Source organism: Aquarana catesbeiana, linkage group LG02 (genome assembly GCF_042186555.1).
Source record: "Aquarana catesbeiana isolate 2022-GZ linkage group LG02, ASM4218655v1, whole genome shotgun sequence".
Classification (NCBI taxonomy): Eukaryota; Metazoa; Chordata; class Amphibia; order Anura; family Ranidae; genus Aquarana; species Aquarana catesbeiana.
The window spans coordinates 161,086,675-161,111,472 of NC_133325.1; the positions used below are offsets into that span (position 1 = coordinate 161,086,675).

The following is a 24,798-nucleotide window of genomic DNA, read 5'->3' on the forward strand; positions in this document are numbered from 1 at the left end:
GGGAGCGATCAAGGGGTTAAGTGTGTCCTAGGGAGTGATTCTAATTGGGGCGGATGGGCTACCACTGACATAACAGTGATCACTGCTCCCGATCACACGCAGCAATGATCTCTGTCATGTTACATGGCACAACGGGTAAATGCCTTGTTTACGTAGGCACTTCCCCATTCTGCGGCTCCGTGACAGGATCGCCGGGAGACCGGTGGACATTGAGTCCGCCGGTCCCACGGGCACGGTGACCCTGTATGCGGCAGGTGCTAGCCCCGCCAATTAAATGGGATGTAAAGATATGCCCCTTTGCCCACCGCTGCCATTGTGGCGACGTATATCGGCGTGCAGCGGTCGGCAAGTGGTTAAAGAAGTGTGAGTAGGCTTGAAGTGTATTCATCCTATATCATTCAGTGCCACAAGACATTATTCTGACATAAGAACTAAACCTGTCAGCAGCAATATAACTGTTTCTGGTTATTCCCTCTTCCTATTTTGGCTTAAAAAGGGGGATTTGCAATTTTTAGCTAAATAACATTGGCTCCCGCTGCTGTCAGTCAAATCCTGTGAAGAGGGGGGGTAGCCAAGCCATGCTGTGTGTCTCCAGATGCATCAAGTCCACACCAGCACCCCCTTAGCAAACGGCTTGCTATGGAGGCACTTGGAGAAGAGGAGGAGCCAAGATAGCCAGCAGGGGACCACAGAAGAAGGGGTTTGGTGATGCTCTGTGCAAAACCATTGCACAGAGCAGCTAAATATAACTTTTTTTTTTTTTAAATAAAAATGACAAGCTTTACAATCACTTTAGGAACAATTTAGTAAGTTAGTTTATTTGTCTGCGTGTGTTTGTGGGACAGCCTTATTTTGTTCCCATAGAGGGAAATAAGAGGCAGTTGGGAGCTATTTGTGTGTAAGGTGGATTTATGTACACCTTATGTACAGTTACGTCTATGGTGACGACTGAGTTCTACAAATATATGAAAAAACAAATAGCCAAGTTGGAATCAAAGCAAGCAACAAGGCACCTTTACCCGGGTATAATAAGAACTTGCTCGTGTGTTGTCTTGTTGAATAGAGGAAATTTGTGGAAATACTGATGTTGAACATTGTTCATAATTTAGCTTGGAATTCTTAACCAATACTGGAACACAATTGGAAATTGATATACGTTTTGCCATGTCCTAGGCTAAAATTTCTCTGTTCTCTCAACTTCTGCAAATAGTCCTGTGCTTTCACAAAGCTCTGAAGTGGAATCGGACACCAGCGATGAATTCTAGCCTACCTGGCATTCTCTATATAGAAAGGGAGACACTTGGCCCCATCCACAGGAGCTAGAGAATCTCGTCTTTGTTCCACTAAACCTGTAGGTCACTCCTTTTTATAAGTACAAGATGCTGCACTGGATGGGGATCAGCCGAACAAACCACTTTCTGTAAGCAAGTTAACCTTTTTATCTTTCAAGGACAACATTGCTGCAGATAAGATTGTCTTGGGACTGGTAACTTGCAGGCAGTTAGTTCCCTGGGAACAGTAGAATGAATAGCAGTGCCTACAGTCGGCCTGATCACCGCAGTAATGCCTGCCAAAGCCAAAACGCAGCCTTTTTTTTTGGTAACCCTGCATTCTTTTCCTTATCGGTTTTTAACCAGGATTTAATTTGCATAATACATTTTAAGTCTGAACAGGTGCCTTTGCATAAAAATGTGAAATATTTTGACATATCTAGTGAGCCTCTAATACCTTTTTATTATGGTTGATTTAATCAAGGAACAGTGCAGTTGTACAAGAAATATGGTCCACCATAAGGCTATAGTAATAGTACTGGGTGGCGGCATTCCACAAATACAAGGCACCTTTTGCCCCAAATAGTTTTCCATTTCAATATAAAAATCTCCTTCTACGGTAGTATTAAAGAGGTTCCACTAGTTGTTCCCCCCAGTCCCCCCAAATAGGTACCCGAGTCTGGTATCAATCTGCCCGTCTTCAGCAGCTCTGGTTCTTTCCTCTCTCACAGGCTCTGAGACAGCAGCGGGATCCATTGGCTCCTGTTGTTGTCAATCAAATGCTGTGAGGAGGGGGCGGGGGGAAAGACGTGCTGTGGGTGTCTATAGATGCACAGAGCTTGGCTCAGGAGTGAGCTTGCAGGTGTGCCACCATAGAAAATGACAGAGCAGAAGAGGAGCCGGAAGCGCTGGCAGGGGACCCCAGAAGATGTTCGGGGGGGGGGCTCTGTGCAATATCATTACAAAGAGCAGATAAGTATACTATGTTTGTTATTATTAAAAATTATATACAGCCTTTGCAACCGCATTCATCCCTCTGCATTTTTTTTGTTGTTGACCACATTGGGCACAATAAAATAAACTTTTCCCAGTAAATTATTTGATATAATTCTTACCAATGCTGCTTGCTCCCGCTCTGTTATGCTTCCCTGAACCTCCGGTCTTCACAGGAAAGCATTAACAATGGACAGTGCAGTCTCCATTCAGTCTGCAGGCTTGGAGGAGGGAGGAACCGGGGAGTAGTTGGCCATTTTAGTCTAGGGGCAGCATGTTTCTATTGATGCACACAGTGTAGGGAGATGCAACTCTAGTCCTTGCATATAAGGGTGGCTCCATAGGATGCTGCAGGAGAAAGGAGTCATCCTGAAACCTAAAACATGAAGAAGCTGCATACTTGGCAGGTCATAGACGATGCAGTAAGTGTTGATGGGGGGTACCCTGTTGTATTCTCCCACACACAGTGATTATTGCTAGTGGCTATAGCCACTGGCAATAATCGCATTTAAAAATCCAACATGCTGGTTGTACCCAAATCGATCGATGGATCTACTTTGGTACAAACAGCCTGCCCATAGATGGTTCGAACCTCAGCCGGTCCCTGCTGATCGTCTATGGCCGGCTTTAGTAAATGTAAATAAATGAACTGCTGAAAGTGCTTAAAACTGAGGGTTTAATATTACTGTAAGTAGAGAACATATATCTATTCTGTCTTTAATCTCTGAAATTCTTGGATACAGGAAGCAGGTAAGATCCTATAGGGGGGAAAAAACAAATTACATATATGCATTTTATTAATATCCTGACTAGGATTTATTTGTGCAGAGCAAAGCGAAAACCGTCCTTTTCTGTGGTCATAGAAACTAGGTAATGTGTGTGTTCAGACTGGATCGGGTATATTGTCTTCAAGACCAGTCCTGCTTTTGATTGCTAGCTTTTTCAGCTGCTGTTTATTGCAGGTTAAAGGGATTGTTTGAGGCACAATGAATGATTTCCTCTTTAGAGATGATAAATGGCCCAGATTGTTGTTCTACTAGAGCTCATTGTCATTGGACATTTTATTTGAATTTTTACTCTTGTTCATTAATCATCAGTTGAGTTCATTAACTAGCACACAATTAGCAGCATACATGATCTGAATGTGGATGCTAAAGTGGCCTGTAGACCACCCAAAACGCCTTCTTGGTTGGCCATTTTGGAGAAGATTTTAATGCATGGTAATATCCAAATTTCATGGGTATGGGCCTTTTGTGTGAGGTGGTAACCACACATGCACACGCCACATATTTCTCCTTCCCAAAGCGGTGACCCAAAATTAATGTATATCTGTGTATATGCAATATCTACTTTTTATATTATTATATTCCGATCACTGTAATTGACTGTAGTACAGATGTGCCTTGAATCTCTGGCTGAGAAATGGTTAAAGGTGTTTTGGTGGGCGTTTTTAGTCTGCGAAATAGAAGTATTGAGTATACTGCTCCTTTTGAATCTGCCTTTGTTTGGCGATTTCCATCTGCTACAATCTCATTCTGAATGTCTCTTCCTGCTTTGTGACTGCAGATCTCTAGGGAGGTCATATACACTCTAAGATTGACTCTTTCAATAGTACTGTACTGAAACTGATCACTTCACATGCTGGCAAAAAGTAATCCCTCCATTCTATTTGTTTGCTAGCTTTCTTCAAGGTTGATCAATGCTCAGCCTGGAATAGAACTGGTTTCAGCGGAGGGAGAAATCCTCTGCCATGTATAGTTCTGATTTTTTTTTTTTTTTTTTTTTAAGCTGGTTATTGGCAGACCTAATTAGCAAAACATCTTATGCCGTGTACACACGGTCGGACTTTTCGTCTACAAAAGTCCAACGGACGCTGACGGACTAAAGCTGGCTGGTAATCCGATCGTGTGTGGGCTTCTCCGGACTTTCAACTGACTTTTTCAGCCTCAAATCCGACGGACTTTAGATTTGAAACATGCTTCAAATCTTTCCGACGGACTCGAGTCCGGTCGAAAAATCCGCTCGTCTGTATGCTAGTCTGACGGACAAAAACCCACGCTAGGGCAGCTATTGGCTACTGGCTATCAACTTCCTTATTTTAGTCCGGTGTACGTCATCACGTAAGAATTCGACGGACTTTTGTGTGATCGTGTGTAGGCAAGTCTGTTCGTTAGAAAGTCCGCCGCAAGTCCGCCGCAAGTCCGTCGAAAGTCCGTCGAAAGTCCGTCGAAAGTCTGTCGGACAGGCTGTCGGACTTTTGTAGCTGAAAAGTCCGACCGTGTGTACGCAGCATTACAGCTGTAAAGTACAACTAAAGGCTCCTTTAAGCAAGAAATACAGATACTGTGTAATGCACAAACCTCATAAAGTAAACTAAATTCTTCCTTTACCCTCCCTGAGTGAGCCAAATCCTTTCTTTTGTCTCACACGCTCCCCTCCCAGACACCGCAGCTCACAGTGGGAGGGTTCCAGCAAAATAGACAGCGCCACCATTACAGAAAGCAGTGGGCATGACTAGGAGTGGCCAGATACTGATTGCACTGATAGTGCTTTTAGCCACGCCTGCTGCAATCTTTTTTTCCTCTCACTTTGGTGCAGGCAGGCACGTCCTTCAAGAGAGTGACAACTGTATGGAAATCAGGAGCAGTGCAGCATTGTTGCCACTCCATCACAGAAAGCTGCACAATGTAAACTTCACAGGCAGGTTCATCAGGTATTTTTGGGACTTCTCAGGTGGACTAAGTGCTCATTCAGAGAGCAGATTTTTGCAGTCCACCATGCAGAGCTGCTGGCAGATCTGTGTGCATCTATCTTGGAGCTGTGCGCAGGCAGAAGCGGGTGCATGGATCTAAATGCAAAGGCTCTGCATTTGGAACTGTGCAGCCATTCCTGCCCAAATGTCAAGCTTTAAAATGCGCTTGTTTCCATGTCAGCACTGCATATGCACCTACCTCTAAGGTCTGCCTGCATGCAACTCCTAATCTGCCATCTTCCTTGCCTTTTTTGGTTGTATGGTCCAGTCCTTGAAGCTGCTCTTCCTGTTCTGATCCGTCTTGTCACTGAAGTAAATACATACTACGAACAATGTAGGACTGATAAAAAAAAAAAAAATGTTATTGCCGGTATTCATTGTGATTGCAAATTTGAATAGTTTGTGTGTACAGATTTTCTTCTTCAAATCATTTGGCAAGGAAAACTATAAAGTTCCTTTTTATATAGTGCAAGTGGCATTAAATATATATTGCTTTGGACAGAATATCAGAACATACAGATGAGTGAATCGAGGTCTGCTAATCAGGCTGCATTCTGTACATACGCATTGTACAGGTAAATTGGGTGCCATGATCATTTTTTTTTTTTTGCCAGTATTCGTAAAATGTAGTATAAAATTTAAAAATTTCAAAAATCAACAAATATTCCTTTTACATACAAATATTTGATTCTCTTGTAATATCAGATTTCTTTATTCCTTTGTATAGTAGCACTTCGAGTAGGAGACAGGGAAGGTGTTAGTAAACATACTTACTCCAGAGAAATGCAGATAGAACCTTATTGATGTCCTCCTGCTCCTTCATGGTCTCAACATTGCCTGGGGTGGATCTTTGACCAGGCTTCATTATGTAACTGTAGAGTAGACTATCTGGTTAGGGTTCCTGAACTACAAAACTGGGAAAAAAAACTGTTTAGAAAATTATATTTCAACAACGTATTTAGATGTATGCCTAAAGTTTAGCCTTAAAGGAACTTTCTTGTTGTAAGTCACATTTTGTTAAATTGTTCTTATTTATTTTTCTTATTTGTTTTCTTTCTTGAAAGGTCTGTGGTGAATATATATCTACAAATGGAGTAATCAAGTGGCTACCTCATCACAGTGTTCTGACCCTAGAAGGATTTTAAATTTAATTCAAAATGAGGCTCTTTAGGAGACACACTGGACCTCTTAAATTGGCTATGGTGGGTGTTGTCTTTGTAATATTCGTCTTTATAATGCACAAAGATGTTGGCAATGGTGGCAAAGATGAGCCCTGGTTAAAGAACATTGTGGAGCGGAAAGATCAGATGTTAGATATGATGATGGGGGCAGTGAATAATATAAGGGACTCCATGCCAAAGCTTCAGATCAATGCCCCGGTGCAGCAAGAGGAGCCAGAACAGAAAGCAAAGTCTTGCTTGCCTGGATATTACACTCCAGGAGAACTTAAACCATTCATGGAAAGACCACCACAAGACCAAAACAGCCCTGGTGCTGATGGAAAAGCATTTAAAAAGGACAAGTGGACAGCAGAGGAGACAAAGCAGAAGGATGACGGATTTACCAAGCATTGCTTCAATGCCTTTGCCAGTGATAAGATCTCCCTCCACAGGGCTTTGGGACCTGACACAAGACCTCCAGAGTAAGTTTTTGATTTTTTTATGAACTCATTCATAGTAATGAACTTGGTTTTAGTACAATAGTAATTTTAATAAATCTACAGGACAAACATTATTACAAAATGTTTTGCTACAGTGTTGCAGTTTCTTGAAGATCATGAGGATTCCACAGTTTTGTCGTCTTAGTAGTGAGCCTTGATGGTCTGTGTATTGGGCAGAGAGATTAGGTTATACAATGCCATTTACTTTCATACACTCTGATGTATCTGGTCTGTTTGAAATGCCAACCTCTCTTCTTCTCCTCACTTTTAGACTTAAATCGCCCATAGTCTTTCCATGAGTATCCTCATCTGTTCTTTGGATCTAATGTCTTTGGACCACCTGTTGGTTGAGGTTTTATCTAAGGAAATGGCAACTGAGCTGGCTAAAAAAAATCTCATCCAGCAACAAATGGTTTCCATGATGACCAATGTAGCAGATGTTGTGGATCATACCATCACTCACCATAGAAGAGGGAATGATGGGGCAGCCACAGGCTCAGAGATTTTCCATGAGGCTTCAAGAACTGTGTGTGATAACAAATGTGTTCTGCAAAAAATGATGCCTTAATTTGCTTGTAGATAGTCTTTTAGAATTCTAGATTACAGCAGGTAGCTTCATTGACATTTATTTAAAGTGTTACTAAACCCACAACAGTAAAATCAGTCTGTATATTAAGTAAGGCATGCTGGTTATACTCACTGTGGAACCTAAGGGGGTTGATCCTGCGCATTGTGTAAAAAGGCTGTTTGATTGTGTCTTCTCTGATCCTCCCCTTCTTCCATATTTCCCAATACATCTCCTGATAGTACAGGGCATCGGAGGCAAGCTGCACATGCTCAGTTTGGTATGTATTGCTAGAGAGGTTTCTTTTTTCTTGGGAGAGTACATGTGATCAGCACCGGCACAGGCACCTCTACACTGAGAACCGAGCGATCGAATACCGCCGATCACTCGGTTCTCACAGCTCTGTGAGCAGAAAGCTGCTGACTGTCAGTCACAGCTCTCTGCTCTGCCCCTTCCTTGATCACTGGAGTGCTTGGAAGCGGAGGGGGTGGAGCAGCCGACTCTGGCCCTCAGCGGCTCACTGAGAGGCTGAACTGGGGGTTGGTCCAGGGATCTGGAGAATCCAGACTCCATGGTCGGGATGATGCAGAGCCTGGACCGACTTCTGTGACGTCAGCAGAGAGCAAACTTTAGCCCGCTCTCTGCTGAAAACAGGTCACAGGAGTGCAAAACGAACTGCACTCCTGTGATCCATAGGAGAAGTACAGCCAAATGAGCTTTGGCTGTACTTCTCCTTTAACTGTTTCTGAGCACCACAAACTGAAAACGCTATTCATTTTTGATATTCAAAGCGAACGCAACCATCTGACCATGTCTCTATGCTTTTTTGTTAAAGGGGTTGTAAAGGTTCGTGTTTTTTCACCTTAAGGTGAAAAAACACCTGTCAGTGACCGGCCCGCCACCCCCCCCCCCTCCGTTTTACTTATCTGAACCCTCGAACTTGTCCTACGGGGACGCGCTCTCTCTGCAGGGGGTTCTCAGCTCTTGATTGGATAGATTGATAGCAGCGCAGCCATTGGCTCCCGCTGCTGTCAATCAAATCCAATGACGCGGGGGCGGGGCTGAGTCCTGCATTCGGCCTCTATGGACGCCGAATGATGGACTAGGGAGCGCGCCTGCAAGGTAACCCCCTGGGAGAGCGCTTCTTCTAGGGGGTTATCTGCTGTGAGGAGGAGCTGCACAGTGGAGGTAAGTATGACATGTTTGTTATTTAAAAAAAAAAAAACTAACCTTTAGTGTCACTTTAAGAACTTATTTTGTAAATCACCCCTAGCATTTGGAGGATCTTGAGTAGGAACAGATGGTTGATATAGTATTTACTTCCTGGAATCCATCTGCCCTTAGTTCAGACATGCAGACAGGAGGGTGTGCTTAGCTGAGAAGGCCCCTCCTCCAGATGAAAGAAAACAAAATCCCATGAAAATGACTGGGATGTATGACATCGTTTTAGCCTAGGCCAGAAACCAGGAAGCAACTGAAGAAATGTAAAAAAAAGTTTAAAACAAGCAAATATACCTTCCTATCTATATAGTTAGGCTAGCAGCATAGGGAATAAAAATTGTTAATGTCGATTGAGAGCGAGAGTATGAACTTTTTTTTTTTTTTTTTTTTTTTTTTAATTCTTTGCTACCTGTGTCGTGTGCTGATTATTATTATTCTGCCTCTCTTTAAGTGGCCATAGATAGATCGAATCTCGGCTGGTCCCTACTGAACTGGCCAAGATTCGACCCATCTATGGGTGGACTGATTGTACCCAAGTCAATTCATCGACTGACTTGGGTACATACAGCATGTCGGATTTTTAGTATGCGAATATTGCCAGCTGCTAAAGCCGCTATCAGTAATCGCTGTGGTTTCCCGGCACAGACAGCTCCCCGCACCCCCCTGCCAGGAGAACATAATAGCGCCGCAGGAGGGAATCCCCCATCAACTGTTTTGATGGGGGAATCGAGTAAATTTGTTTGGGTTGCAGGAAAGAAAATCACATAATCTGTGGTCTGCTTTTGGCAAGTCATCCCTCTTGTCCTGGTGATAACTGTCGCCAAGACAGAGAAGGAAAAAATTTGAGTCAACATCAGCGCAAACGAAGTCCAATAGGGACAACTCTCCTTGATAGTAATCCCATTCATTTCCCGCACTGGAAGTTGAAGGAAATTTTGTATACAGTGGCAATCGTCACCCCAACTAGGATCTGTGTTCAACATTTCCAAACTGGAGCTGAATGGTGCTTTAACCACTTGCCTATAGGGCACTTCACCCACTTCCTGCCCAGGCCAATTTTCAGTTTTCATTGCTATCGCACTTTGAATGACAGGGCTTTCTTTTGGTGGCATTTAATCACCACTGAGTTTTTTTAGTTTTTGCTAAACAAACAAGAAAAGACAGAAAATTTGGAAAAAAAAAGAAATAAAGGTTTTCTTAGGTTCTGTAATAAAATTTAGTAAATAAGTAATTTTTCTCCTTCACTGATGGATACTTATGAGGTGACACTGATGAGGAACTAATAGGTGGCACTGATATGCAGCACTGACGGACGCCACTGGTGGGCACTGACGGGTGGCACTGATTATCCGGACACTGATGATCATATGACGTCTACCCATTCATCATTTCACTATACGACGGGCGGAAAGCCATTAAAAACTTCAACAAAGTTTGCAGAAAGCTCTGCAAATGCTTTGTTAAAGCTTGCTGTTCACACTGCTCTTATACAAGCTGAAGCCCGTTTGGCTGCATGCACATTGGCATATTAAAATACTCCCATCTACACTGAATAATTCTGCCAGGAGCTGATAGAAAAAAAAAAAAAAATACTTGTATTAGTGCATAATTATGTGCATTTACAGGTGGATGGTGTTTAGAAGTGTATGCATGTAAACTCATTCTATTGGCAAAAATACTCATTTGTCCTAGCCACTATAATGAATTTGTGCATATATGCACGCATTTATGTGGGTAATTTATACTTTGTATTTTATTAAAAAAAAATCTAAATTCCACAATGAGTATGACACACTGAAACTGAGCTGGGTTCAGAGACATTAAAAAAAAATTAAAATGTCATTTAAAAGTAGCATTTTTTTTTTCCCGGCCCCAATGCATGAGGCCAAAGATGGATTTTTCTTTTCTTCAGCCAGTAGACTGCATGAGAAAAAACTGACTTTTCCTTCCACACAAAGAAGTGAATGAAATTGTCCCCCCACCTTTCCCATCCTCAGCCAGGACATTGCAATATGATAGAGGTGCCCGACACTGATCAGCGGCTGCAACAGATTGGCAGCAGCCGCTGATGCTGTCCCAGCATATCTCTTTGGCAGAAGTTGAGCAAAGGATTGGCTTCTGTCAAGCAGGTACAGCCACAGATTAATTCAATTCGCCCTGTCCCTGCTGAACCAGCCAAATTTTAATCCGTGTATGGCCAGCTTTACTCTTATTTTTTATTTATTTATGTTACTTATATAGCGTTGTCAATTTACGCAGCGCTTTACATATACATTGTACATTCACATCAGTCCCTACCCTCAAGGAGCTTACAATATAAGGTCCCTAACTCACATTCATACATACTAGGGACAATTTAGACAGGATCCAATTAACCTACCAGCATGTCTTTGGAGTGTTGGAGGAAACCGGAGTACCCGGAGGAAACCCACGCAGGCACAGGGAGAACATGCAAACTCCAGGCAGGTAGTGTTGTGGTTGGGATTCGAACCAGCAACCCTTCTTACTGCTAGGCCAAAGTGCTATCCACTACACCACTGTGAAGGCTACAAGGTCCATACGTAGCCCTGGCTGCACCACCTGAGCACATCTGGTTTACATCACAAAGTGTACTGTCTATGATTATTGTTCTGTGGCAGTTAGGGAGAGTAACCCCTCGCAGCATTTTGTACAGTAATTCTACTGAACCTCTGCCCTTACAGCCCTCCTTTTCCAGCATTTCCTTTCTTGTGCCTGGCATATTAAACAGGGGTACATGGAGCATGGCGTGACATCACAGTCTGCTGTAAGCACAATCACACTGAAATCACAGCCTGGCTTTCATTTGGATCCTATAACGGCACAGTTCCATGCTACACTGGGTCATCAGAGCGCAGCTAACAATTGCCGTATCTGTGGGAGCTTTTGTCCAGTAGCTGAAAGATTTGGGAAAGCTCATATTCCACAGCGGGTGTCTGTCCCTGCCTTGGCAGGTGTGTCTGTCACAATGGAGGAGAAAGTAAGTTCCCCACCGCTGCAAGAATGCTTTTCAATAAAGCAAATGAGAGAATAAAGCGCCTAAACCAATTTAATTTGACGTGGGGAAGCCACTCCATTTTTAGCTACTTCCTTTTTTTTGAGAAACTGGAAGTAAAAATCCCCAAACTGTAACAGCTGTCTCCATAGCCGGTCTGCAGACAGAATGAAAGGAGCATCATTGTTCTTCTTGAAGGCAGCAGGAGAACCTGAGCTTTCATGTGGAACATTTCCCTTGTTTGAAGTAGGATTGGGGTATGTGGCCAGTAAAAGAACCATTAACCCTGGGATTGAAAAGCTCAAGGCAAGCTCCATGCTCTGCCATAGACCCTTCATATTCCTTTCTGAAAGAGCCCTGGCAAAACGAAATACTAATTTCCTATTTTACAACAAGAGAATAAACAGTTAAAATGACCAATTAATAGAATATGCACAAACTGAACCTTTTAATCATTGCCATTGGTTTTAAAGATGTGCTATAACAAACAGCAGCAAGACCGTAGCTGTCCTGTTAGTGTCACTAATTATAAGACACACTCTTGTCATTACTCCTTCATCTGTCTGTATAACTTATTTATTCACTGACAACCTGTTGGACTTGGTGGAGTCACTGCACCATGTATAGAAATTGGTACTCTATCAAAAATTTCATGTCTCAATCAACACTGATGATTTAGGCCGCATTCAACTTAAGCACTCTGGGGAGCGTGGGCAGAAACGCACGCAAAACACAGAAAAACGTGCAATGCCATTATTCTTTTAAATGCCACTCCAAACGGGGGTTGTAGTCTGGTGTTTTGTCATGTGGCAAAACTTGCAACACAAAACAAGGTTGACTCAGTGCCAAAAAAAGGTACATGAGCTATTTTGGCCCACATAGGGAAGACCATTCAAGTGAGTTGGCTGCCCTATGCTGTCGCAAGACAAACGTGACAATAAATGCAGGAAAAAATATATTTCAAAGGTGCGAATGCAGCCTAAAGCAAACCTTAATTGGATGGGGGCTTGTTATTAGACAGTATAAGCTGTCAGTACCTACTGATATCTCTTCAGCCTTGTTTGGAAGATTCCCACAGTTAATATGAAAATGATGAGTTCCTAATGGTTGCTTTTGGAAAATAATCTCCATGTACCTTACATGACAAGGCCCAGGCCCCAGGCGTTGCATTTTAGGATGGGTACATAGGACATGCATGTTCTTCTTCTGTACTAGGAAGGAGGAACAGTAAAGGAGCTCCAGGCAGAGCTGGTGGCCCAAGGAGGAAGAGGTGACATTCGTACCTCAAACACAGGTTAAAATGCTAACTCCAAAAGGAAAGCAAAAGGAGGAGAGAGAAGCGCCAAGCCAATCCTTTAAACAGCTTGGGAATTTATTCAGTATATAAGTATAAAACAACACTAAAAACTTGCGTGAAAAATGTTGGAGCACTTGCAGAGTGGTAGAGCGGGTGGGAGCTTCCACATGCAGTGTCACAGGAGCACAGGAGGATCAGCTGATGAAGAAGGCGAGCCTTCCAAACACGTTCTGATTGACCAGACAGCGTGTGGGTGGCTCCCCAGTTTGACAGCCCTGGACCACTCCCACCCAGAGACACACAGCCGACGTCTCCATGAGACTTATCGAGGCTCCAGCTGCGGCTAACACACGGCGCTCGTGGATCCCTCAATAGAGACTTCCCAGCGGTCCTCCCGTGCTCCTGTGGCACTGTATTCACATGGTTGCACCTTCATGTATCAGCATGCAGATGCATGCCTTTTCATTTAAATTTTAAACTTTAATCTTTTTCATCAGATGGTTTAGCGCTGAACATTATACCAATATTGTGTAAGAGGCTAACTTCACCTTTTAACAATAAAAGATTAAAGTGGAGTTCCATCCACTTTATCTTCTCATTAGCTTTAATATTTGCCATAGTGTCTGCAATAGGCATTTTTTTTTTTAGTTATCTTACCAGGTTTCTACGGTTTTCATTATCGCTTCCGCCTTCTCCCACCCATGGCTATGTGTGTAATATCCGGCGGCGCACTGTCTCCTGTTAGATGTGTGTCATGATTCCCAAAAGTCAGTGGGCATCACCGCCGCTCAGTGTCGCGCTGCGTGGTGTGCATGATGCACATGCACAAGATCGGGCGGTGCATTCTGGTTATTCAGTAGCACTGTATCCCGGAAGATTAGCCTTGTGGGCTTCGCCTGCCCACAAGCAAGATGGGAACGCACAACAAGGAGAAATATATAAGGTTAGTTTTTCAATTAAATAATAACTATAGCGGCGCAATTAAGAAGAATAGTGAGAGCAACATTACAAAAATATGATGATAATAGATGGATTTTTAAAAAAAAAAAAGTTATATGTCATTGGAATTCCGCTTTAGATGCATTTATATTTGCAGGAAAAAAATTAACATTTATTTATTTGTGTAAATGAGCCTGCAAAATATTGGATGCAATGCCAGGCTCTTCAGATTGTTCCTCCATCTCTGTCTGTACAGAGGTACAGGCTTTCATTCAGAAGGCTGGGGGAAGTGTCAATGGCCTATGAGTGCAGTGATCACCACACTCAAATCCACTGAAAAGTATAAGTCCATCTGTCTTGGTGGGTGACTGAACTTGTAGTTAATTCTTTCACAGATCACTTTGAATGAATGATGCAGCTAAGTAAATTTCAAAAGTGACAGCTGCTGTGGGGGAGACCCCCCCCCCCACAGGCTGCCACAGTTTGGGGGTGGGAGAGGAGTCCTATTTACACCCTAAATACCGGTGTATGCAAAGGATGGAGTTAGCCATTAAGCAGTGCTACAGTTTTTTTTTTTTATCCAAGTATAGCTGTCGTGCACAATTGCACCCTGTTCCCTGTTGATTCCGATCAAGTGACCCCTTTTGCATACCTGTTCAACATGCGAGAGAGTTATTTCTCACAACCACTGCAGACACCTTTCACTCTTCACATACAATATGACTGATGTGTTTACAGTATAGGATCAGCCACGGATTGTGTTCGAAAACGGCCTTGGAAGGCTGTGTCTGATGGTTGATACATCAAGCAAAGAGAACATTGCTGTATACAGTAGAGGCATGGTTATTTTGACTGTAGCAAAGTGGCAGCGTTTGCTGGATGGCATTAGACTAATTGGGTTTGCTCCCTGGAATTGTCCTTTAAAGGACTACTCCAGTTTTATTTAAAATTGACATAGCAATAATAATAAAGACATATAAACCATTCCACGTTTTATTGTGGTTAAACTTGCATTTCTCTTCTGCACAGAATACATTGCAGCCACAGAAAATGCCAACATCCTTATTTTTCCATTGTAATATTTTACTGCACTGGTTGTTTTATCTTTGGTTTAGATGTTGAATCTCTAAAGTAGGGATAACCCGAACACCCCCCGGTTCGGTTCGCACCAGAACTTGCGAACACGCAAAAAATTTGTGCGAACACCATTAGTCTATGGGACACGAACATGAAAAATCAAAAGTGCTCATTTTAAAGGCTTATATGCAAGTTATTGCCATAAAAAGTGTTTGGGGACCCGGGTCCTGCCCCAGGGGACATGTATCAATGCAAAAAAAGTTTGAAAAACTGCTGTTTTTTCAGGAGCAGGGATTTTAATAATGCTTAAAGTGAAACAATAAAAATGAAATATTTCTGTATATATCGTGCCTGGGGGGTGTCCTTGGTATGCCTGTGTACCCTTGCCCGGTGGTTGTGGGGGTCTGCGAGCGGGGGGCTTATCGGAATCTGGAAGCCCCCTTTAACAGGGGGACCCCCAGATCCCGGCTTCCCCCCTATGTAAATGGGTATCGGGTACATTGTACCCCTACACATTCGCCAAAAAAAGTGTCAAAATGGTAAAAAAGACAGTAGACAATTTGGGACAAGTCCTTTGTTTAAAATTAAAAAAGTGTCCCACGATGTCCATCGATCTTTGATCACAGCGTTCCGACAGGCCGAAAAAATAATGGAAAAAAACTCCTCCTCCATGGGAGGCTCCCGCTGACTGCAGGCTTTCTGCATTGACAGCTGTTATATAGCTGAGGGCGGGGCCACCCGGTGATGTAAACAGGTGACTTCACTCCCTTCTGACATCATGTGATGTCACATAATGTCAGAGAGGACGGGGTCATCTGTTTTACGTCACCCCATACCCATTTACATAGGGGGGGCCGGGATATCGGGGTCCTCTTGTTAAAGGGGGCTTCCAGATTTCGATAAGCCCCCTGCCCACAGACCCCCACAACCACCGGGCAAGGGTTGTGGGGATGAGGCCCTTGTCCCCATCAACTTGGGGCCAATGTGTTTTGGGGGGGTGACCCCAAAGCATCCTCCCCATGTTGAGGGCATGTGGCCTGGTACGGTTCAGGAGGGGGGGCGCTCTCTCGTCCCCCCTTTTCCTGTGGCCTGCCAGGTTGTGTGCTTGGATGAGGGTCTGGTATGTATTTTGGGGGGACCCATACGCCATTTTTAAAAAAAAGTTTGGTGGGGTTCCCCTTAATATCCATACCAGAACCAAAGGGCCTGGTAATGGACTGGGGGGGGGGCATGCCGTTTTTTTTTTTCAATTATTTTTATATTGCCGGGATCCAGCAATACATTACAGTCGCAAGCAGTTTTAAGTTACATTTTTTCCTTTTACAAATGCCATTTTGCTGCTCTCATTCATTAAACTATGTATGGCTGCCGTGTTAGCAGCCTTACATAGTGTGGGGTGTGGACTCAGCCCCCTGAGCCATGATTGGCCAAAGACACACTGCCTTTGGCCAATCATTGCTCTCACAGCAGAGTGCACTGTGATTGGCCAAAGCATGCAGGTCAGGTGCATACGTTCGACCGCAGGCTGATTCCTACTCTAAAGTGATAACTGAGGTTTAATGTTTCTTATTACAAAACTAGGACTGTTCACCCTAGTAAGTATAATTTAAGGAAGAACCGATGGCTAGTCACACCTCCCTTCTTTTTTTTTTTTTCTTTTTTTATCAATTTAATCCTAACATCTATGTCAGTGGTGGCGAACCTCAGATGTTTTGGAACTACATTTCCCATGATGCTCATGCACTCAGCAGTGTAGTTGAGCATCATGGGAAATGTAGTTCCAAAACATCTGGGGTGCCAAGGTTTACCATCATTGATCTATGTTGACTCTAACCATAAACTTTGGTCTGTTAAAAGAGACTAATAGATAAAGGAATCCGCGCTTAGGACACTGATAGGGCTTCTGCCTTTCCCTGATTAGTTCCCTGAAAAGGGGGGCTAATTGGTAAATATAAAGGATAGTTGGGAAAAGTTGGCGCTACTAACAGTATTAAATTATGGGTATATGATCCTTTGTGAAACACCTATTAACAAATTATCCTGACTCCTACAGCCTTTATGTGAAAGTGACTTATAAGCTATGCTAGAGCTACCATATGCATGGGGAGAGAGATGATAATACTAGTGATAAAAAAATAAATAATTAAATAAACATCAGACATAAGCTGTGTGTTCAAACCTTAAATGTGAATGGGTGCCTTGTATAAATAAGATCATATAATTATATATGAAATAGTTAAAAGTGAATGTGTAAAAGTGTGTGAGGGCATTTATATGTAAGATCATATAATTATGTATGAAAAAGTTAAAAGTAAAAGTGTGTGTGGGCATTAATAACCCCAAAGATCAAAAGTTTTGTGACAGAGTGGCACCCCCTAGGGGCTAGTGCTAGTACTGAGAAAATCTAATTTTTAGTGATATAAAGTACCATTACCACCATATGTAAAACTTTTATAAGACCTCTTGATTTTAACCGGTTAGTTCCATACCTGTTTGCTTTATATATATATATATATATATATATATATATATATATATATATATATATATATATATATATATATATATATATATAAAACGTATCACAAAAGTGCTCATATGTTATATACAGGATTATAGCAGCTAGCTTATGTATTTATATAGGCAGCTGATAATAATAAGCAATTGTACATTTAACATGCCCAAGAGTCTTCAGGAAAAAAAAACGGTTATATAGCAGACTCTTGGTGACTCTCTTTTGTGATACGTTTTATATATATATATATATATATATATTAGCAAACAGGTATGGAACTAACCGGTTAAAATCAAGAGGTCTTATAAAAGTTTTACATATGGTGGTAATGGTACCTTATATCACTAAAAATTAGATTTTCTCAGTACTAGCACTAGCCCCTAGGGGGTGCCACTCTGTCACAAAACTTTTGATCTTTGGGGTTATTAATGCCCACACACACTTTTACACATTTACTTTTAACTTTTTCATACATAATTATATGATCTTACATATAAATGCCCTCACACACTTTTACACATTCACTTTTAACTATTTCATATATAATTATATGATCTTATTTATAAAAGGCACCCATTCACATTTAACATTTAAGGTTTGAACACACAGCTTATGTCTGATGTTTATTTAATTATTTATTTTTTTATCACTAGTATTATCATCTCTCTCCCCATGCATATGGTAGCTCTAGCATAGCTTATAAGTCACTTTCACATAAAGGCTGTAGGAGTCAGGATAATTTGTTAATAGGTGTTTCACAAAGGATCATATACCCATAATTTAATACTGCTAGTAGGGCAGCGCCAACTTTTCCCAACTATCCTTTATAAAAGAGACTAATGCCCCCTACACACGATCGGAAATAGCGCCAGCAAAACTCCGATGAGAGCTTTTGGTCGGAAAATGTGACCGTGTGTATGCTTCATCGGACTTTTGCTGGTGGAATTCCAGCCAGCAAAAGTTTGAAAGCAGGTTCTCTATATTTCGGTCGGAAAAAGTTCCTATCCGAAAATGCGATCGTCTGTGTGCAATTCCAACGCGCAAAAAAAACACGCATGCTCGGAAACAATTTGACACATGCTCTGAAGCATTGAACTTCATTTTCTCGGCTCATCGTAATGTTGTACGTCACCGCGTTCTTGATGGTCGAAAGTTCAGAGAACTTTTGTGTGACCACGTGTATGCAAGCCAAGCTTGAGCGAAATTCCGTCGGAAAAACCATCCAAGATATTTCCGACGGAAATTCCGCTCATGTGTACGGGGCATAAGGCTACTTTCACACTAGGGCATTGGGGGCGTTGTTGTTTTTGTGGAGGTTTTTGGCCGCTAGTGGGGCGCTTTTAACCCCCGCTAGCGGCCGAAAAAAGGGCTAAAACTGCCCACAAAGCGCCGCTGCGGCGGCGCTATGCCAGCGGTTCGGCGCCGCTGCCCATTGATTTCAATGGGCAGGGGCGCCTTGGGAGCACTGCAAAGATGCGGCTTGCAGGACTTTTTTTGGCGTCCTGCCAGCACACAGCTCCAGTGTGAAAGAACTCAGGCTTTCACACTGGAGTGAAAAGAGAGGCTCTTTACAGGCGCTATTTTTAGCAATATAGCGCCTGTAAAGCACATCAGTGTGAAAGCAGCCTTATGGCCAAAGCTTTTTTTTTTTTGGCCATGCTTCTTTTGCGGGTCCCAAGAGTGCACTTACTTGAGTGCTCTCCTGTGACCTAGAGTCCACCCACTGTCAGCTGACATGGCAGAGCTCCTCCAGGCACTCAAAGGATCCTGACAATATTGTTGGGATCCACCCAGCTGCCTGATTTGACAGTTGGCCTGTGCTCCAATTGGCACTGGAGGGGCAGAGCGGTGACTGACGGCCACTGCTCTCTGCTCAGAGCAGACCGAGGGTTTGAGTGATAAGTGTTCATGAGATCGCTCAGTTCTCAGTCTTAGGGCTGAAGTGGGACAGCTGCAGCATCACAGCAAATACTGCAACGTTGAGGTGAGTATAAGGGTTTATTTCTTTTTTAAACCTCAAGCTCCTCCTTTTAAATCTAAGAAATGCTTTCAGCTTTATATCTGTTAACAGCAAAAAAAGACCTTTTTTGATCCTGCGCGAAATGCTTTGAGCTTGCAACTTCCTCTGCACTCATCACCCAGTCAGCTATGAGCCCTACCCAGTTGACTTCTGTGGACTACAGAACACCGGAGATGTTCTTTGGTCATAACATGCTTCTCATTCTAGAGTGCCAGTTCTGTTCCTCTTTAGATTCAGCACAGTGAGTGAACATTGTCATCCTAGGACATAAAGTGTGTTACTGGCAGGATCATCTGGTTCAAATGAAAGTAAAAAGCCTGAAAAAGGAAAACAAATGCCTCCACCACATCTAATGACTGTAAGAAAATGGCCCGGCAGGAGGTATTCCCGCATCAGCACTGTCTGTGTTGATGGTGGAATCGAGCGATTGTCTTTCCTGCAACCCATGATTGCAGGAAAGAAATTCGCTCTGTGTATGTCTGGCCTTTGACCACCTCCAAGGAGGGATAATTGGAAAATTGGAAGACAGCCACCTGCTGCAGTTAGAAAGGGACAATCGGTTCCCTGGGTCGGTTTAGAGCAGTGGCATCACTAGGGGAGGGCCAGAGGGGGCCATGACCCCTCAACATTATCATGTGCCCCCCCAATTAAATGAATCTGACGCTGGGAGCATGGGCGTTCGCAACTCAGGGCTAATAATGGGCAGAAATAGGGATTATTTAACTACTTTCGGGTGCAGGCGGAGTGATCTACCGCACTGCGGCTTCCGACAATTAAAGTCCCGGCCTCTTCTATATCAATAGGCTAGGGCCTTCATTTAATTGTCAGGAGCCGCAGTTCAGTAGATCACTCTGCCTGCACCAGAAAGTAATATTGACCTGTATGTTCCACACCGTGTTGCCCAGCTCTGTTCTCAAGAGGAAGGCACACCACCAGTCCCTGCCTCTCGGGTCAGGAGAATGCTGCAGAAGAAGCACTGCACCCAGTTCCTGGGCCCCAGGTAGGAGAAGTGGACCGGACCTGGTGCGCAAGGAGATAGGGTTGCCACCTGTCTTGATTCACCCTGCGATGGAGCCTGCAGCACTGATTCCCTCTGTCCTCTCCTTCCAGCTGCTGTGGGGGAAAGGGGGGGTTACTATGCTTCAGTTTGTGAATGAATGGTAAGCTGCTCAGCACAGAGCGCTTCCCATTCATTCACTGTGCAGTGCAGCTGAGGCTGCAGAGAAAGGGACCGGGAATCTCTGTCCTCAGTCCCTTTCTCTGTCTCAAAAGTGAGAGATTAGGGGACTGCTTAGAACCCTGATATTTCACCAAAGCTCCCAAACAGGGCTACAGGTCCCAGCATGAACCTGTGAGATTTAAGGGGTTACATCTTTAGATCTCAGGTGTTCATGCTGGGACTTGTAGTCCTTCAGTTTTGGAGGAAGAAACATCCTTGGATCTGAGGAGTTAATGTTGGAAATTGTAGTCCTTCATTTTTGGGGGATGTGACCCCCCCCCCAAAAGTGAGAGACTACAGGTCCCAGCATGAGCCCCTCAGAGCTGAGGATGTGACACACCCCCCTCCCCCAATGGAGGGGGTGGGAATCAGGTGGGTCAGTGTAATGGTCAGTGTAGTGGTCAGGTAGGTCAGTGTAGTGGACAAGTAGGGCAGTGTAGTGGTCAGTGTATAGGAATCGGGTAGGTTAATGTAATGGTCAGTGTAGTGATTAGTGTAGGAATCAGGTAGGTTAGTGTAGGAATCGGGTAGGTTAGTGTAGGAATTGGGTAGGGTAGTGTAGGAATTGGGTAGGTCAGTGTAGGAATTGGGTAGGTCAGTGTAGGAATTGGGTAGGTCAGTGTAGGAATTGGATAGGTCAGTGTAGGAATTGGATAGGTCAGTGTAAGGGTCTGTGTAGTGGACAGGTATATCATTGTAGGAATCGGGTAGGTCAGTGCAGTGGTCATTGTAGGAATCCAGTTATGTCATTTCAATGGTCAGTATAGGAATCAGGTAGGTCAGTGTAGGGATCAGGTAGGTGAGTGTAGTGGAGAATAAAACAAAGGTAAATTTGTAACAAGACCTCTGAGGTGCATTCTATTCTTAAAATAAAAAAGTGTGTGTGTGTATAAGTATATTTGCGCTTTACAGTTAGGCCCCCCTACTTTTGTCCCTGTCCCCCCCCCCCCAAAGAGGAAAGCTGGAGATGCCACTGGTTGAGAGAGAACAGGACCACAGACAGGAGTGTTTATTACTCAAGAGTACAGGTTCTTCTGATTGCAATATCCAAAAGTGGGTCTCTACTGTAGGCCCCCCCCCTCGGCTGCCCTGTTCTCAAATGATGCCCTCTAACTGAAGCTTGTGATTTGATTCCTTAGTTGCTTCCTAGCTGTCTTCTGGTACAGCGGATGCTACAGAAACTGTATAGGAGTTACCAATTCTGATCATATTAGTCTACTCATTGCAATTCTTTTGTGTCTTTTTCAGGTGTATCGAGCAGAAATTCAAGCGATGCCCTGCACTCCCTACCACCAGTGTGATTATTGTATTTCATAATGAAGCCTGGTCAACTCTCCTCCGGACAGTGTACAGTGTTCTACATACATCCCCTGCAATCCTGCTAAAAGAAATCATTCTTGTGGATGATGCTAGTGCAGATGGTAAGGCAACATATTCATTGTCAACTAGTTTACTTGAAAGACTGTCCAATTTGTAACCGTATGTCCCATGCTCCACTTGAGTGCTTCCGTCATATACCACCTCCTGCAGTTTGAATATAGATATTAGATATTATAGCCGCATATTACAACCAAGAACTAGGCAGGACTTGTTTGGCTGCAAAGCTGGATCTGCAAATGGGCAGATGAGCCGGCTGCTCCATCTCCCGTATCTTTATCCAGTTGCTGGACAGATGCATTCCTCCATCCAAGCTCATCCTGTGCAGAAACAGGATTGTCAAGGTCAGTCAACACTTACTGCATTCGCCATAAGACCTCCGCATCCATAGCTACGGGTGAAGATGGGCAAAGCACACTGTTACTCTGCCACATTGCTGACTCTTCAGCCAGGATTTCAGGACTGTTGGCTGGTACTTCTGGATAGTCCCAGGCAAAGGGAGCCCAGACCTGCTGCTGAGCAGAATCTAGCAGCCATCTGTAGGCGATCTCCAACTCCAATTCCTGATTGGCTAGAAACTCCAGATCTTCCAGTGCCCAGGGAACTCCTGAGACATTCAACATCCGTTCTCTGTATTCCAAGATTTCTTCCAGACGCCACTCCAAATCACTCCCAAAGTCAGGGTCCTTGGACAGCCTCTCTAATAACCCCAGGCCCGCCATAGCCAAAGCCTTCTGTTGGGGTGTCGTCTGCTGTCCACGGGCACACTTTGGCTACATACCAGCGGAGGGCTCTGTAGCTCTCGTCCAACCGCATCTACGCTTGGACCAGTCTGGTTAACTCAGCTTTCCAATCCTTGTACGGTTGTCTCTCCAAAAACACAATTCGCACTTTGTACTACGACCAGTACCTTTCCTGGAAGGAGGAGAGAATTCCCTGATGTCGCTGCTCACGGGCTATCGCTTCCTTTCAGAGTTCCTAGCGGACTGAGTCATACCATCCTAACAGAACCTGCTCTGACACTGGTCCCCTGTGCTGTATCCGCATCTCTCGCAACCTTCTTCAGGATTCCTCTTCCATGGCGGCTGGTATATGTACCTCTCCTCTCCTTCTATCCAGACCTTGGATCCAGGTTGGAGGTTTGTCTTTCACAGATTGCAGGAAGCATCCCACTGCTTGCCACCAATGTAACGGAATGTCCCACACTCCACTTGAGTGCTTCCGTCATGTAGGGCTTCCTCCAGTCTGAATATAGATATTAGAGCCACATATTACAACCAAGAACTAGGCAGGACTCGTTTGGCTGCAAAGCTGGAACTGTTTATTTAAAAAAGAATATTTATTTATACACTTGAGAAGGACATTCCCCCTCCTGGCCTCTGTACAATGTAGGAGTCGAATAGTTTGCTACTGGTGGTCTCCTGCTATTGTGTGAAGGTGTACTGTGTTTATACTTATGATAATATGTATTGTAGTATGTGAGCTAGGAGATGACAAGTCTGACCTGGAAGGTCAGACCTCTGGGTCATCCAGATATCTAATTAACGTAATGTTTATAGTATATGTCTGTTGTAATTATATTCCTGTGTGCAGTTTGTATTGTTAGGGTTATCTGATCAGGAGGAGGGAATGACCTTCCTAAGTGTTTAAAAGCCTATATTCTTGTTTAAATAAACAGTTCCAGCTTTGCAGCCAAACTAGTCCTGCCTAGTTCTTGGTTGTAATATGCGGCTATAATATCTATTATCTATATTCAGACTGGGGGAAGCGGTATAGGACAGAAGCACTTAAGTGGAGTGTGGGTTGTTCCGTTACACTATTGACTGTAAAAAAGAACTTCTTCAGCTAACAAACCCGTTAGAGCAGGGGTGTCAAACCCCACTTCATCCTTGGTCACATCAGAAGTATGGTTGCCCTCAAAGAGCCCATTGTATCTATGGTGTGTTAAGTACAGAGCGCAGAATTCAGGGGTGTGCTGTGTATAGAGTGCACTGTGTGCAACCCCAACTCCACTCACCCCCCCACAGCTTCCTCACATCTCTACTCTCTCCTACCTGGCCCGACTCTAGTACCTCCCTGTGTAGGCGGCTCTGCCTTGCCTTGCAGGGAGACCATTCTCTCTCTCTCTCTCTCTCTCTCTCTCTCTCTCTCTCTCTCTCTCTCTCTCTCTATCTCTCTTCTCTCTCTCTCTCTCTCTCTCTATCGACTTTTCCCAGCCATGAGTGCGTGCAGGGATCTGTTACATCCAGGAGCTGCTGAGAGCAAATCTGTCCCTTGTAAACACAGAAGGCTTTTGTGTTTACAAGTGACATTTGGGAGTGAGAGCAGAGGGCAAGAGCCGGAGGTGGCTGAATGGAGTTCCGCCACATTCCAGCTGCAAAACTAGGTGCGAGAGTCACATGACAAGGCCTGGCGAGCTGGATTTTACCCACAGGCCTTGTGTTTGACATATGTGAGTTAGAGTATACAATACAGTTTGCCCCAAAACAAATCCCCATCCCCCATCCATCTTATTTTACAAATATAACCGATAACACTTTCCAAATGAAGTGTCCTCATTTGATGCAGAGTAACCTGCAAAGGAGAAGAATGTTCAAACCCTAAATCTCCTTTTCCTTCCTATTCTATCTTCACCTTGAAATTTACAGAATACATGTGCCAAAGAAATGAATATCCAAGGTAATCCATGCAAATATTTAAGCAGTATTCCTTGTTCAGCAATATCCTGCGGTATAATTATTTGCAATGCTAAATGACTTGTAAATAAGTTTGTATTCTTTGGGATTCTGTTGCCATGTGTACAATTTCTGGCATTCCTTCATCCTTTGATGTTTAAAAATAGGTGCTCTTGCTCAGCACACCCCTCGGCCTCCTTAGCC

General features: G+C 43.6%; 1 protein-coding gene across 2 annotated transcripts in view; it reads left to right on the forward strand.

Annotated features, from left to right (window-relative positions):
- GALNT6 (polypeptide N-acetylgalactosaminyltransferase 6) overlaps positions 1 to 24,798 on the forward strand; it is a 118,307-nt gene that overhangs the window by 52,882 nt on the left and 40,627 nt on the right. For both annotated transcript variants that reach the window (XM_073613703.1, XM_073613704.1), the window contains exons 2-3: positions 6,081 to 6,658; positions 21,791 to 21,963. In XM_073613703.1, the coding sequence (XP_073469804.1) occupies positions 6,174 to 6,658; positions 21,791 to 21,963 (658 nt within the window). In that variant the 5' untranslated portion in view covers positions 6,081 to 6,173. The remainder of the gene's footprint in view (positions 1 to 6,080; positions 6,659 to 21,790; positions 21,964 to 24,798) is intronic.